This window comes from Oryzias latipes, chromosome 12 (assembly GCF_053564925.1).
Source record: "Oryzias latipes strain Hd-rR chromosome 12, Olatipes_Hd-rR_3.1".
In the NCBI taxonomy this organism is placed as follows: Eukaryota; Metazoa; Chordata; class Actinopteri; order Beloniformes; family Adrianichthyidae; genus Oryzias; species Oryzias latipes.
The window spans coordinates 15,218,656-15,233,379 of record NC_136248.1 but is presented as its reverse complement, the minus strand read 5'-3'; the positions used below and the strand labels follow the sequence as shown (position 1 = coordinate 15,233,379).

Here is a 14,724-nt window from a genome sequence, read left to right as displayed (position 1 = left end):
CATCACCCTCACATATCTGCCAGTCCCTTCCAGAAAGGAGAGCACCCTATGGACCATATAAAGGACTGCATCCTCCACTCCCATACTGTCCTGATAGTCGAACTGAAGGGGGTCCAGCGCCCCCTCCACCTGGGGTTTGAGCCTCCGGAGTAGTAGCCTCTCAAAAGTCTTCATGGTAAATGGTAAATGGCATTTACTTATATAGCGCCTTTCTTCCTACAAGGACAAAGCGCTTTACAGTCACAGACCCATTCACCCAGTCACACACACATTCACACACACATTCACACACTGGTGGTCGCTCCGCTGCCAAACACAGGCGCCCGCCTACCACCAGAGGCAAGGTGGGGTTCAGTGTCTTGCCCAAGGACACTTCGACTCATGGGCGTGCAAGGCGGGAATCGAACCTGCAACCTTACGATCATGGGACGACCGCCCTACCGCTGCACCACGGCCGCCCCATTATGACAGATGTTAGGGCAACTGGTCTATAGTCCTTCATCCCTACAGGCCTTGTCACCTTGGGCACTGGGACAAGGCATGAGGTCTTCCACAAGCCAGGGACACATCCTGTCTGAAGACTCCTGTTAAAGATGGTTTGAAGAGGCACCGCCAGCTCTGACGCACAGTCCTTTAGCAACCGTGGTGATATTCCATTAGGACCAGCAGATTTCCAACCATTGAGCCTCCTGAGCTCTATGCACACTTCCTCTATTCTTATAGGTGTTACAGCATCAGGGCTGGAGCTGGAGCAGGCGCTGCTGGGTGGAGGAGAAGAGCAGGTCACAGCCGCAGAGGTGTAGGAGCCGCCACTTGGTGGAGTAGAGGAACCAGTCAAAGCAGCAGAAGTCAAGGATCTGTCACTGGGTGGAAAAGGGGAGCCGGTCACAGTCACAGCAGCAGAGGTGGAAGAGTCACTGATGGTTGGGCATGGGTGAGCGTGTACTGAGTCAAACCTATTATAAAAATGGTTGAACTCATCCGCCTTGGCCACATCACCAGGCACAGTCCATCCCCTCTCCTTAAAGCCAGTAATGGTTCTCATGCCGCTCCATACCTCCCTAGTGTTCTTATTCTGCAGCTTCATCTCAAGCCCAGATTTGTAATCCCTCCTGGCGCGCCTTATGGCTCTTCTTAGATCATGTTGAGCCACCCTTGCTTTGTGCCGATCACCAGTCTTAAAGGCCTGCTTCTTCAGGTTTAACAGGTGCTTCATACTGCTTTTAATCCACGGCTTGTTATTGGGAAAGCAGCGTACTTTTTTCAGAGGCACTGCCACATCTGTACAGAAGTGGATGTAATCAGTGACACACACCACAGCCTGATCGATGTCACTGTCACTGTCTCCCACCAGCAAGTCCCAGTCAGTGGATTCAAAACAGTCCCTTAGCATGGCTGCTGTCTCAGGAGTCCACTGCCTAAAGGATCTGGTAGCTTTATGCAGCCTCATCACACATGGCTTATATGATGGTCTGAGCTGAATGAGGTTATGATCAGACCTACCAAGGGGGGGTAGAGCCACTGCAGTGTAGGCAGATCTTAAATTCACATAACACAGGTCCAGAGTGTTTTTGTGTCTAGTTGAACAGTTCACATATTGTGTGAAAACCCCTAAGTGAGAGCTCACATCAACATGATTGAAGTTCCCCGATATTATGATGAGCGACTCTGGGTGTGCAGACTGAGCCCTCGCAGCCACTTCCTGGATGACGTCACACGCTGACGATGGGTTCGCCCGCGGCGGAATGTAAACAACGATGGCGACTACGTTGGAAAACTCTCGTGGAAGATAGTATGGTCTTATACCGATCACCAAGAGCTCCACATCACGAGTGCAGATCTTACTTTTGACCGTAATGTGACCGGGATGGCACCACTTGTTGCTGACCAGCACAAAAAGTCCACCGCCCTTCGTTTTTCCGCATAGTTCCACCTCTCTGTCCGCTCTGACGAGTGCGTAGCCGGGGATGCTAACAGCTGAGTCGGGGATCACGTCAGTCAGCCAGCTCTCTGTGAGCAGATATAAACTCACACGGTATGCCTCGTCAGTTCTTATCAAGGCGACCAGCTCCTCACACTTGTTCTGTAGAGAGTTTACATTCCCCATGATAATCGATGGGACGAAGGGCTTGTTTCTCCACCTTCTAGCCTTTAGTTTAGCCCCAGCACGGCATCCACGGAAGGGCTTCTTAATCTCCGGAGGAATCGGATGTTTACATCCGTTCGATGTGTGTCGTAATTGAAGGAGGATATCTCTCGAGTATTTGTAGATGCACATTTCGGTCAAAAATGATGAGAAGAAAAAGCACAAAAAGCTACTTTTAACAGCAAAAACACAGCGCTACACGAACTTGCTGCCACTTCAGTTGGCGCAACCGTTAACCGATGCGATGTATGAATTGCAAATAAATAGTGCATCAATCACGGACGGGTGTTGTTCTACATTTATGGATTATTTGTACTTCTTCCGTGGTTTTAACGTGATTTGTGATGATTGATGACACATCTGTGAAAATTTCACAAACAGACAATAACTTTTCTCACTTTTTCTATGTACAGTCTTGTTTAGCCTTAAAGAAGGACCTTTTTATTAAGGTGATAGATTGCGTCAAGGCTGCTTTTAAAGATAAAGAAAGGCTGAGTACAGAAGAGATTGTGCAATAGAAGACAAAAAAGGTGACAAGAGAGGAAGTGGCAGCAAAACAGAGGAGCTCAGTGGAAGAAGCCCTCGATTTACAGGAACACAAAACCATAAAAGGTCAAGAACACCGTGTCTGCCAGTGGGAGAGACCTGGACAAAAAGTGCTGTTTGCATTTATTCAGTAATTCCATTGCTTTTTGTATTTCATGCTCAGGTGCTCCCACTGCTTTCATATAATATGCTGAGAACACAATGTGCACTTGGAGAAAACTGACACAGGCTTCTGGGAAAAAAAACAAAAACAACAACTCATGAACATTTGTCTCTCCCATTTCCTTATTAAGTTTTCATCCGCGTTCGCATCACCTTAACATCTCTCCAGCCGTTTCCCGCTGACAGCTGCAGCAGAAATGGGACATGAACAAACTGAAAACCACTCGAGCCTCATGTCAACTTTGTCCAGATATCTTCCATTCCACTGTCTCCCCTGTTTCCTTTCTACACCCCCACCCCACCTTCAGAAGTGGCTTTGTCTATTGTCAGACTTTACTACTACTATTGCAAAAAACATTTGGGAGTATTGTCTGCTGGGACAACAGGCCTGTGGTGGCACCGCTGCCCTTCTTTTCCACAAGTTTGGATTAATGCCTTATATTCCAAACTGCCCTTACGGGTGAATACGGGCTGTCAGCGGGCGAAAAATGGTCAAATCTGTACGGGCATTCGGGTAGCCTGCACAACATTTTCAGATTGTAGACTTCTTGGTGAGCAAAAATGTTCATGCACATGTTTTCTTTGGGCGACATGCCATAGCAAACACTTAAACAACAAATAAAGGGTAAGTAAGGTTGAAGTGCGGCGTGTCGGACACCGTACGACAGCGTCACTCGTACATCATAAGTCTTCCATTATCCTTACAAGTACTATACACTTACCCCACAGACGACAATGGTACATTTAATTTTCATGTCGCCCCTTGAGGTGGCAGTACGAGCCACAAGAGAACTCTAAGACACACCTTTGCCCCTATTCCTCTTCACGACCATTAATGGCTACAGACAACCAAAAGTGCCCATACAGCTTAATCCCCCCATATGGATGCACTAAGCCATAAGATAGTGACTGTATTCATTTCATTGGAGAGTTACACAAATATAGGCTTCAAATATTTAAATATTTTGTAGACAAGCATGCTGAGGTTTAAAATGTTTGTGACATTTGTACAAAAAAAAAAGTGATGTTTCTTTTTCACCATTTGCAAGGTGGGAGTTACAGTTTTTTACATGCCAAAGATTTCTGCTAAAGCCTCAAACTACAGTAATAATTTCTTTAGCTGCCAATCAAGTGGAACCTTTATTTTTTGTATTTAGTCAGGAAAGGCTTTTAAAAAAAAACTGCCAAAAGATGTGGACAAGGACAAATGTAATGGAAGTGTAGAGAATGGGTGAAAAACTTTGCTATACTTCTTTCTTAAAGTCATGATGCCACATAGATTTTGCCCTTGTTGGTTTAGAAGAGGAGTTTTTTTCAAGGACATAGCATTTCCAAAATGCACCTTGATTCAGTATGATGTAGCTCACTGGATTGAGAAGTGTGTTAGCCAATCATCTCATGCTGGTGCAAGACACACTGCCATAGTGCGCTTAAGCATACCTTCCAAATGCTGTGTAACCAATCTGTATGCAACCATGCAATGTACCATTAAAAATTCAAGTTAGGAGTAAGAATCTGGAAAAGAGAGTAAAATGTTGGTCATTCCTAATTTAGCTTTTTTGCTTCTGTTGACTTATCTCACTGACCCAACAGGAAGCTCTGGATGCCAAATGAATCTGGATACAAAAAAACATTGCTTCCAACTTGGCAACTTTCCCACTATATTTGGCGACTTTCCCGACCTGTTTTCTCAAAGGCAGTGAGAGAAAAATCTTGCAACTTTTTCTGGTGTTTGGAGGCGAATTTGAAAGCCCGAATTGTTCCGTCACTTTTCCCCTCACCAGCTGGTGCTACTATGAGGCTCCGCCCACTCAAAAGCAGTCTCCAGCGGTTTATGTCTTTTTAAAATAACGTTTATGTTCTTTTCCCAGAAAAATTACTGCACTTGAAACGCAAACTGTCACTGGGACTCAGTGACTGGCCTCGTCCATTGTGTGCGTCTGTCTGACTTTGTTGCAAAGCTGCACAAAGTTAGAAAATAAAAACAAGCAACACCTTTAAAGTGTATCTTTTGGTGACATTGCTACTCCCAAGCATGGTTAAAATGTGTTTAGAATTTATTGCTTATATTACAACTTTTTTTCCCCAAAAGCAAATAAAATGTTAATAAAGAGGTGACATCATTTAGCAACATCCAAGTCTGTCAAAAGCTGCGTCTCTCACTGAGGTGTTGGCAACGCTGGAAACAATTGCCCATCATCCATTTGTGAAAACAACATCCTGGTAAATATGTTCAGTTTGTGATTTGAGGAAAGTATTTTTGGAAAATTTTACGTATGGAATGATAAAAAAAATAATAAAATGTCTTCAATTATTGGTCCTGTATGATGGAATTTTATGGCCAGTTTAATTTTTTTTTTTTTTCTGGACAAAGGATGCAACTTGTCTGTTTATACCCAGTTTGTCAGCTGCAACCACAAGTGTCCCAAATCTATAAGTGTTACTTGCTTTTATTGAAAATGATGCATCAACAAATGTAGCTACATCACAAAAGCCTCATTATTTTTGATCCTTTTGAACATTCTGATTTGGTTATGAGGGTGTCGATGTCAGGCTGGGAAAAAAATCTCAGAAAGTATCAAGGCCAGAAAACAGTGGAAAGCGGTTTTGTGACCACAAACAATCTTTAAATAAAAACGCTTCTGTTATTTTAAAATCATTTGGTTTTTTAAAAGTTGAGTTTCTGTCAAAAAGCTTAGACATTTATTTTGTTTCTACTTGAATTCTTTAGGATAAAGAGCATCATGATGAAAAGACTCATCAGTCAAGCTTCCTTTTGAGTTTTTATTTTGTTTCTTTGCTCTACCATCAGAAATCCCCTTGGTAACTAGTTGTCAACAGTGGCATATAATAACTTAGAAATGTCTCTAAGGCTACGTTCACACTGCAGGGCTTAATGCTCAATTCGGATTTTTTGAAAAAATCTGATTTGTTTGCTAGACCGTTCACATTTCCAAGTAAATCCGAACTTTTGTGATCTCCAGTGTGACCGTGACACGACCCAAACGAGACCCGCATGCGCAGAAGCCAGAAGAATACTCAACGGTGAACGACGTCACTCGTTGTTTGCGGAGCCAACGTTAACATGGATGTCAACAACAGTGTTGTCAAAAGCGGAGCTCTTTTTGTAATATTAAATTTATTTTCACAAAGGAGCAGCACAATTACAATCTTTCATTTTAAGAAGGCATTGGAGTCGGGATCGTCTGTACCCACTGTTGTGGAAGAGGAATGTGTATGTGTTGGGGCCGCGCGCCCGCGTGTGTGTGTGCAAGCGCGTGCCGCGATAGAGAATGGGGGGGGCAGTGTGGGCGCGCATTCATGTTGTGTGTTACGGAGGACGGTAATAAAAGAAGGTTTCCCCCAAAATAAATGCTATGGACTCTTTATTAACCCGTTCTGGAGAATCTAAGGATCAGAACAGGGAGGAGGAGGATCGCCTCGGGTCCCCCGCGCTCCTGAGCACGGTCGGAAGGGGAGAAAGAAAAAAAAGTTATCGCGGGAAAGGTTCAACACCACGCTCTGCCATTTAGCTGGAATTTTTTTCAAAAAAACCGCCCAGTTGCGATAAGAGCCCTGGAGTTTGGCCTGAAAAGAGCGATCAGCCCAAATATTAATCCAATCAGTGACCTGCTTCCCTTCCACTGACTGGTCTCAGCAGAATCGTCCACCATGGTTGATGTTTACATTCTCGTTCCCGCCTACTTCAACGCAAAATGATGACGTTTGTTGCGTGTCGATGACGTACAGTTCGGAATCAAGTGGCCTGGCCGGTCAGACGGCGGTCGCAATTGAAAAGAACGGCTACAATTCGGAATCAGGACGGCAAACCCACGGGGCCTGGGTCGCAATGAAAAGATCGGATCTGTGTCATTCAGACTGTCATGAAAAGATCGGAATTGGGCCGCTTAGGGGCAAAAAATTCGGAATTGGGTCGTTTCAGCCTGCAGTGTGAACGTAGCCTAATAGCTCATGGATTTTCTTTTTTACTGTCAAAGCTGTGGCAGGAAGAACATTTGCAACCTTAAAAAAATGCATGCCGCGTTTTCACGCACACAGCTTCTTCATTATCTTTTAGCCTGTGTTATTTTGGATTTTCTCCAATTGTCTGTTTTAAATAAGACCTAAACAAAGGACCAAACACTAAAAATGGGAACTCAGATTCAGTACGGTAGTCTGAGCATAAGGTCTCACATGTGGCCTTCTAAAAAGATGGGAGTCCAAGAAGCCAGGCAGAGCCTATGCTTTTAAAGCAGCCAGCGTAAAAAAAGAGTAATGAAAGTTTTTATTTGGATATTTGGAAGTAGGATATCAAATTTTGAACGTTTGTGTACCCTATATAACCATTAGATACACATTTCTGATCCCCCTATCTCATTAGCATGATCCAGAATCTTCTTTAAAACCCTTTGTGTAGATTTGGTTCATGTTTTCTGCCCTGTAATTCATCGTTATTCCACTAGAGACAGTCGAAGGGCTTTTCCTGTTCATTTCAAAATGGCCGCTTCCATGAAATCTCAAAAAACTCTTGGCGGGAAAAAGTTTATCCAATTTTCAAAACGTTATGATGAGATTAACACATATGTTATTTTTTTAAATTATTTTTTTTGTCTTGAAATAATTCTTAATGTGTTGATAATAAACTGCTTCCAACAATTACATGTTAAGAACGTGTGGACTAAATTTGAGACAGTGCGTAAATAAGGGGATTTTTTTTTGACACTCATGTCAATATCCTAAACTAGAGGTGTCAAATGATCTTGTTAATGGTAATTAATCAATTACAGACAAATTAATGCGTTTTTTTTCTCGCTTTAATCTCATTTTTATTCTATAATCATGTCAGGTTCTCAAATATAAAAAAACAAAGGTCCAACTGTTTTACGTTGTAAAACGTTTTATGTTGCTCAGTGAAATATTGGGCATAGAAATTCTTCAATTCTTCAGTTTTTTATTTGTTAGAAAATCTTGAAACATCCGATACATTTTGCTCCACTTCATGATTGTGTCCCACTTGTTGTTGATTCTTCACAAACAAAATACAGTTTTATATCTTTATGTTTGAAGCCTGAAATGTGGCAAAAGGTTGAAAAGTTCAAGGAGACCGAATACTTTTGCAAGGCACTGCAGTTCCACTTCCGCTGCAAAAGCTGCTTTTTTTATTTCTATGCTTTTGTGACCCACATTAGTCCAGGAGGGGATAAAAACACAAGAATTAAACTAGAATATCTTTTTCAGAATTGCTCTGTCTGCCGCCAGCCAGCCATCCGGGTGCTGGCATAGCAAGCAGACTTACCTGGAAGCTGGAAATCTGTCCAGGCTGTATCCCTCCTTTGCCCAACAGTAGCCGGGACGGGCTCAGGCAACTCTGCGGCCCCAGCATGTTAAAAAAATTGATGCAAACTGTCTACCTGTGCAGGGCTGTTGGTCCTGAGACTCTTTTAATTGGAAAAAAAGTCTAGTTTTGAGAAATATGTCGATTTGGATAAGCCTCAAAATCCCCCTTTTCCAAGCGCAACAACTTTTTTGGATATATGGAAGTTTTTTCTCATTTTCATTAGGCCAATTTAGTATCGCAAATCCAATTTGCACAATATCACAGTCAATGGAAATAGTGTTCAAGAGGTAGAGGCGTGCAAAGAGGTAGGGACTCACAATCAGCTCACCCCTGTTTGGCGAAATTTGTTACCGTAGATACGACTCAAACCAATCACTGTTGACTGGTTTTCACATAGCGGCATGTCCGGTTTTCAGAAACAGTTATCGCACGAGTCTGAGCAGGAATAAAAGATGATGGTATCGGCCAACAGGTGCTTGAAAATACTAACTTAATCTTCTTCATAAAAATTCCAACAGATGTCCCTTCTTCTTTTGTGTGCCATGGTGATACTCAGGGTGCGTCGTGATCCTCCTGTAAACACCTTAATTCAATGGGCATCACTATATGTACTACTCTCCTGCATCAATCCTTCAAAGCAACTTTATTTCGTTTGAGTCTTATCCGCTCAGCCCTGCCAGTGCAGCTACATGTTTAGATTATTCAGAGCTTATCACTGCAGTGAACTCTAAAGTGTAATTGTTTCTCTAGGCCAACACTTAACCAGCAGCCAACTGCTGCGCCAAGAGCACCAGCTGACTTTTTACTTAGATCCAGAATATTCTCATTTCATGTACAATTTCAAGTGGAGCAGAAATGGATGATTGAGCTTCTTTTAGTCCATGCCGTTGGTGATCAGATCACTTTATGAACCTAGTCAAATGTGCTCCAGCGTTCCTCCTCCTCCTCCTCCTCCTCCTCTGCGTGCTGGTTTCTCACCCTTGGTCCTATGGAAGAGGTCAGGTAGCTCAGGACAAGTTCTTCATCGTCTGGACCGCCTGTCCCTGTCTTGGCTGTGTATCCAGCTGCCGCAGGCTGGACATCTGGTTTGTTTGCTCCCCCTCAGCTTCAGCGATTCTTTACTTTTGCTTTTAGATTTATGTTGCTGGCTGTCAAAACAGCGTGATTTAAGCAGGGCTGAGCCGTGACTGTGGCTGCTTAAAGTCCCACTCCGATCATCTTTTGATCTATTTCAAAAGCGTCCCCAGTCGTCTTTTAATTATGGTTCTGCAGTTTCTGCAGCGCGGCAGGAGTTCATTAGAAATTGGCCTCTGAGTTGAGGGCAGAACCATTAATGTGGAGCAACCCCGCCCCCCTTCCCCTCTCCATTGCAAAGTGCTTGGAGCAGGCAGCTTGTGGCCCACCCTGAGTATTTTCTACACCACAAATGAGCTCTTTTTCAAAGGGCAGTTTTTTGTCTGCTCCTGATTCACAACAAGTTGAATAAAGAAATACTCAATCATGCAATTTTAGTCTTAATTTTCTTTATCAATGTTCTCCATCATGAGAAAAATGCTACTAGAACCTGTCAAAAACACCATATTAATTGGAGTGGTTCTTTAAGAAGTGATAAATTACTTGTATTATTTTTTCTGTGTACTATAATTCCTTTCCACGCCTGTGACCCAGCATGTTTAGCTCATTTGTGACTTTCCCACAACTTTACAAAGGTTTCCTCACACCCACCTCCTGCCATTAAAAGTATAATAGCAGTAACGGTTGTCAACAAAAACGGAATGACCTTGACTTAATTTCCTTGGCCTTCATTTCCAGATACGACTTTGGCGGTCATTTGATTTATGATTCTGAACAAACCAGGCTTCAGTGGGAGTGAGGGTGTTTTAACGTCTTCTAGCTAATACAGACTAATGCTCAAGTGTGCATGCAAAACACTCAGAATCCTTTTGCAGCTTGACTCGCTGTTTTCCACATACTTCCAGTGAATCTTTTTGTGTTGTCGGAAGCAGAGTTCTGATCCAGATGAATCTCTTCCAGTGAACAGAAAGGAATTGAGGGATGGAAGGAGAGAAGAAGTAGACTCGTTTGCTGTCTTCCTGCCTTCATCCTCTCAGCAGGCTTTCACCTCCCATGGCGTCGCTGCTCCAGAGAGACACAGCCTTACATCAAAAGCAAAAAAAAAAAGGAGCAAACACCAACGCTCACACGCCAACTGTCCACCTCCTGTCCGTCCCTGCCTCTACTTGACGTAATCAGATTACCTCGCACACTAAAGGCTCCTGGCGCTTCCCGCGCTCTTCTGCATTTACACATGTATATGCGCATTAACAGGACATAAAGATGCATACATGAAAGGCAAAAGCTCCTGCTGTGTTTATGGCAAAAGCTGTTATTAGTACACTAGCGAACGCGCTCATAGCCACAGACGCGCACGCTCTTCCTCACACGTTATGCCATTCAGGCTGAGGATGAAAGGGCCTAAATTAAAAGGCTTTGGCTGAGTCTAGCCCTCCACCCCATGCTTCTCTATCTGCATTTCCTCATCCCTCTATTCTGTCTATCACAATCATCAGCCCTGCGATGATGGTTTAAAATCTGGAAGAGGAAAAAAGAAATGACAAGTCCCTAATAAGATGAAAGCAACTTTCTTTTCTTTTTTTAAAGGTCTCCACCGCGGGGATTTTTACAAGTTTGTGGCATCTAATGACAACAAAGACACGGGCTTTCAAAGGGAAAAAAGGGTTTCAAAGTATGACCAAAACCCTTTAAATGATTGATGGATGAGATCAATCAATGGTAATACACTAAATATATATCTGCTATATCTTTTACAGTGAAAAACTGCCGTTCTGTTGCCTATTCTAACTGTAGCATTTAAAAGGTTTTTAGGGGTTTAATCCTTAGTGTTTGTTTGGAAAATGTTTAAACGTTTTACATTATCATATTAGTCCTTAGAAATAGAGTTGTAGTTTTTCATTACAAATGTTTAGTGGGATTTATTGTAAAAAAAAAAAAAACTGAAATACATTTTTACCAAAATGTAAATAATAATTTCTCTATATTTTACAGTGAGTTTCTGGCAAACACAGCTGAAAGTTTTCAAAATTACTGTCTGACATTGCTTTTTTCAAGGGTCAGTGCTGGATATAATTTTACAGTCAAATTCTATAAAATTCGAATATATTTTCCAACAAATACTGTTAGCAATTTTGGCTAACATTTCCATTTTTATGGAGGTAAATTTGATTTTCTTACAGCCACATGGTGATAATCATTTAAACAAAAACGTTAATAAATTCCAATGTATTTAAACCAAAATGCCATCAAAAGTACCATTGTATGCTGGTAAACTCAGCTGCCAGTCTTTATGGTGTGAAATTAATGTATAAGATTGCGTTTCTTCAGGGTAAATACATTTCATTTTACAGTAAATACTCAAGAATTACTCAAAATTAACTGTAAAAAAACAAGAGTTTAAAATGTAATATTGTTAAATGTAACACCTTAGTTTTTACTGTGAAATTTGAGGAACACCAGTCAAGCTTTACCTATAAATTTAAATTATTTTTTTTTTACAGTGTAATCTAGATAGATTATATATGAGGTAAAAATATCTAAAAATGTAGCTCACATACTAATGTGCTGATTTATTTGTCAAAAAATTTTTCAGTTTGTGACATTACATTTATAATCTTATGTTCAGTTATGAAAACCTGTTTAAACAGATTTAAACTCATCAAACATAAAATAAAAGTATAAATATTAACATTTAAAACACAAAATAAACATAAGAGATAATTAAAAAAGAATACATAAATTTGTGAATTTGATGAAACGATACTTCATCTAAACAATTAACTTGATTAAGTCTAGAACTAATTTGACGTTTAAGCAGTCGATTTGCTTCACTACCTTCGTAAATGTTTTCCTAAAGGTCATTTAATAGCGTGAAGTATACTTTTATTTATACTGTGTGTGAAAAACTTCAGCTTTACCCATAAAGTGCAATAAAAAGGCATTAAAAACTATAAATTGAACATTAAAATATTAAGAAACCACGTTTATTCACAGCAACACTGAACTGGAAAAATACAAAGAATGGAATATTGTTATTGTACATATAAATCCAAGAAATATTTTGCACAACCTGTTCTGGATCAGCAGTGATAACAACAGACTAGATAAAAACAAGAGTTTTTTCCGGCTTTTCATGGCTTTTGAAGCAGGCGTCTGTACAAGCGGCTGACATATTACACATCCTTTTGTCCCCCCCCTGTCATTCTGACAAAAACACAAACTACAGATGAACCTACAGCTGTAGAATTGACGGGCCTGTTTTAGAAAGAACACACTTTTCCTTGTTGTCTTTGAAAGTTGTTAATTGTATCTCTTGTCACTTTGGTGAATGATTCACTGTAGGGGTCTAAAACTGGCATTACATGCAGGGAGGAAAGTGGTGATAAAGTGACCGAAATGTTCAGCGAAAACCCCCAAAACCCTGTTTTAACAAAGCACGTCAGCTGCAGAAAAGCAGGACAGCTTCGTTATGGAAAGCTGACAAGCAGTAAATTGGGATCAAGTGTGTCAATTCCAGGTCGGTGTGTTGTGGCTCCGTGGAAAAGAACTGTTTTAACAAAAGGGGGCATTGCCAAAAAAAAAGTAAACCTCAAACAGGAGATTAGTGAAATCAGCTGTTAGATTTGTAATGAAAGACAGCTAAGATCAAACCGTTGAAGTCACAGCAGAGAAGTCTGAAAGCTAAAAGATTCTCGCATTTTTGAACTTGGATATTCTGGAAGCCTCAATCCAGAACACAGAAAGGAGCAGAAAGTTCTCATTTAGTCGTCACATTCAGTTTCAATCCAAACCAAGAGGCCACCAGCCATCAGTCCCATTTCTGTGAGCCAGGTAAAGAGCTGCGAATTTAACCTTAAGGCCCTCTTGTGGTTTCCAGTTTGTGTGGTGCTTCTAAAAAAGGTTTTATCACGTCCTGCATTTTGACTTCGCTCTGTGTTCAATGAATAACTTAGCTGACATTTTCTATGTTTAAAGGTAATCAATTTGAACATTTCCGTCAATTTTTCATTGCCTTGATAAAAAGAGACACTATAGCGAAATAGATTGTCAAAGCTTGAGCTGCTGTTATTAGGAATTTTATATTTACAACATCTTTTGGACATTAAGTCACACTGGAGTATAAGTCACACTATTGGAAGACATTTAATAAAAATATGGGAACAAGAATGGACATTTCATCTTGAAAGGCAAATTCTACTAACATAATAGGCTGAATATATTTATACTTCACTACTGTAAACACATGACACAAAGGAGGAATCTAGTATATACAGTAAGTGCAACTTATGAACAATTATTCAGATAACCATAGCATAGAGAAAAAGTCAACTAAACTCTTTGACTTCAAATCTCTTATTCTGTTAAATTCTTCATCCATTGTGTCAGTTTGGAACACCTTTACCAAGTCTGGAATAAAGCTATTTACACATCGGGCATGAATAATACGCTGAAATCAAGCTTTTGAACGCACCTTTAGCATACAGTGTTCATACTGGACTGTCTCTACCCGATTCTAGCACATGTCCTCACAGTTAGAAAAGGCTTGGTGTGAAATGTCATGAATCTTGCTCCAGACTTTTTCTTTCACAACTCTATTCTGATGTATGAAAGACCTGGTGTCATATAATTCCAGCCGGGCACAAACTTCATTTAGTAATTTCTCCTCCATGATTAATTTTCAAACGGTTGGCACTTCTGTAAATTGAAAAGGAGGCTATATGTCACAACCAAATCTGAGTCCCTGATGGGTAAAGTTCAACTGGTTTAACTTTCAACGCTTGTTCAATGGCTGTGCATTGTGTACGTAAAGTCCAAAAAACGGTGCTGAAAACTTGTGTTGCGACGACTGAAGAATTTTGAATGCAGAAGCCCAAAACGCACATTTAGGTAGGTTTCCAAAGACTTTTCATTGGAAGTTGTGGATGGAACGAGCGTTGCTGAGGCCGCTGTGAACGTAGCATAAGACTGAACAGCGTCTTCTGTGTTGCTATTGGTAGAAAAATACTAATGCAAACACACTTACAGTGCCCTCTAGTGGTTGTTACTTTCTTTTTTTTTAAATTATAAATCATATTTAAGTTGTACCTGAGTATAGGTTGCATCCCCACCCAAAATATGCAAAAAAGTGCGACTTATGCTCACTATAAACTTACCCGAATCCTCTTATTGATAGCAACCTTGAACTTTAACCACCGTTCTCTCTGGCTTCATTAATTATCCTGTTAACAGGAAGATATATCGGGAACTGTGGACTTTCACCCATTCGTTTCTGTGGTGATTAAACGTGTGCTTAGGTTCCTACACTGTTCACTCGTGCACCCAGCTGAATAAAATCAATAAAACAGTGTAACACAAATTATTTGATGTGCCAATAGGTGGGATTTAACGGCATTTCAACAAAGAAAAGCTTTTGTTTTTACATGTGATGGAAGTAGAAAGGGAACATGTTGCTTCATTT

The 14,724-nt window shown here is 40.9% G+C and overlaps 2 protein-coding genes across 3 annotated transcripts in view; both read right to left on the bottom strand.

Moving 5' to 3' along the window:
* mmp17a (matrix metallopeptidase 17a) overlaps nt 1-14,724 on the bottom strand; it is a 122,394-nt gene that overhangs the window by 56,652 nt on the left and 51,018 nt on the right. The window lies entirely within an intron of this gene.
* On the bottom strand, nt 279-2,375 carry LOC144996348 (uncharacterized). Its single transcript, XM_078955748.1, has 2 exons — nt 1,846-2,375; nt 279-1,719 (listed from the first exon to the last, which is right to left on the bottom strand). Exons 1-2 carry the CDS (start codon nt 2,276-2,278, stop codon nt 422-424), a joined length of 1,731 nt encoding a protein of 576 aa, XP_078811874.1. The 5' UTR covers nt 2,279-2,375; the 3' UTR covers nt 279-421.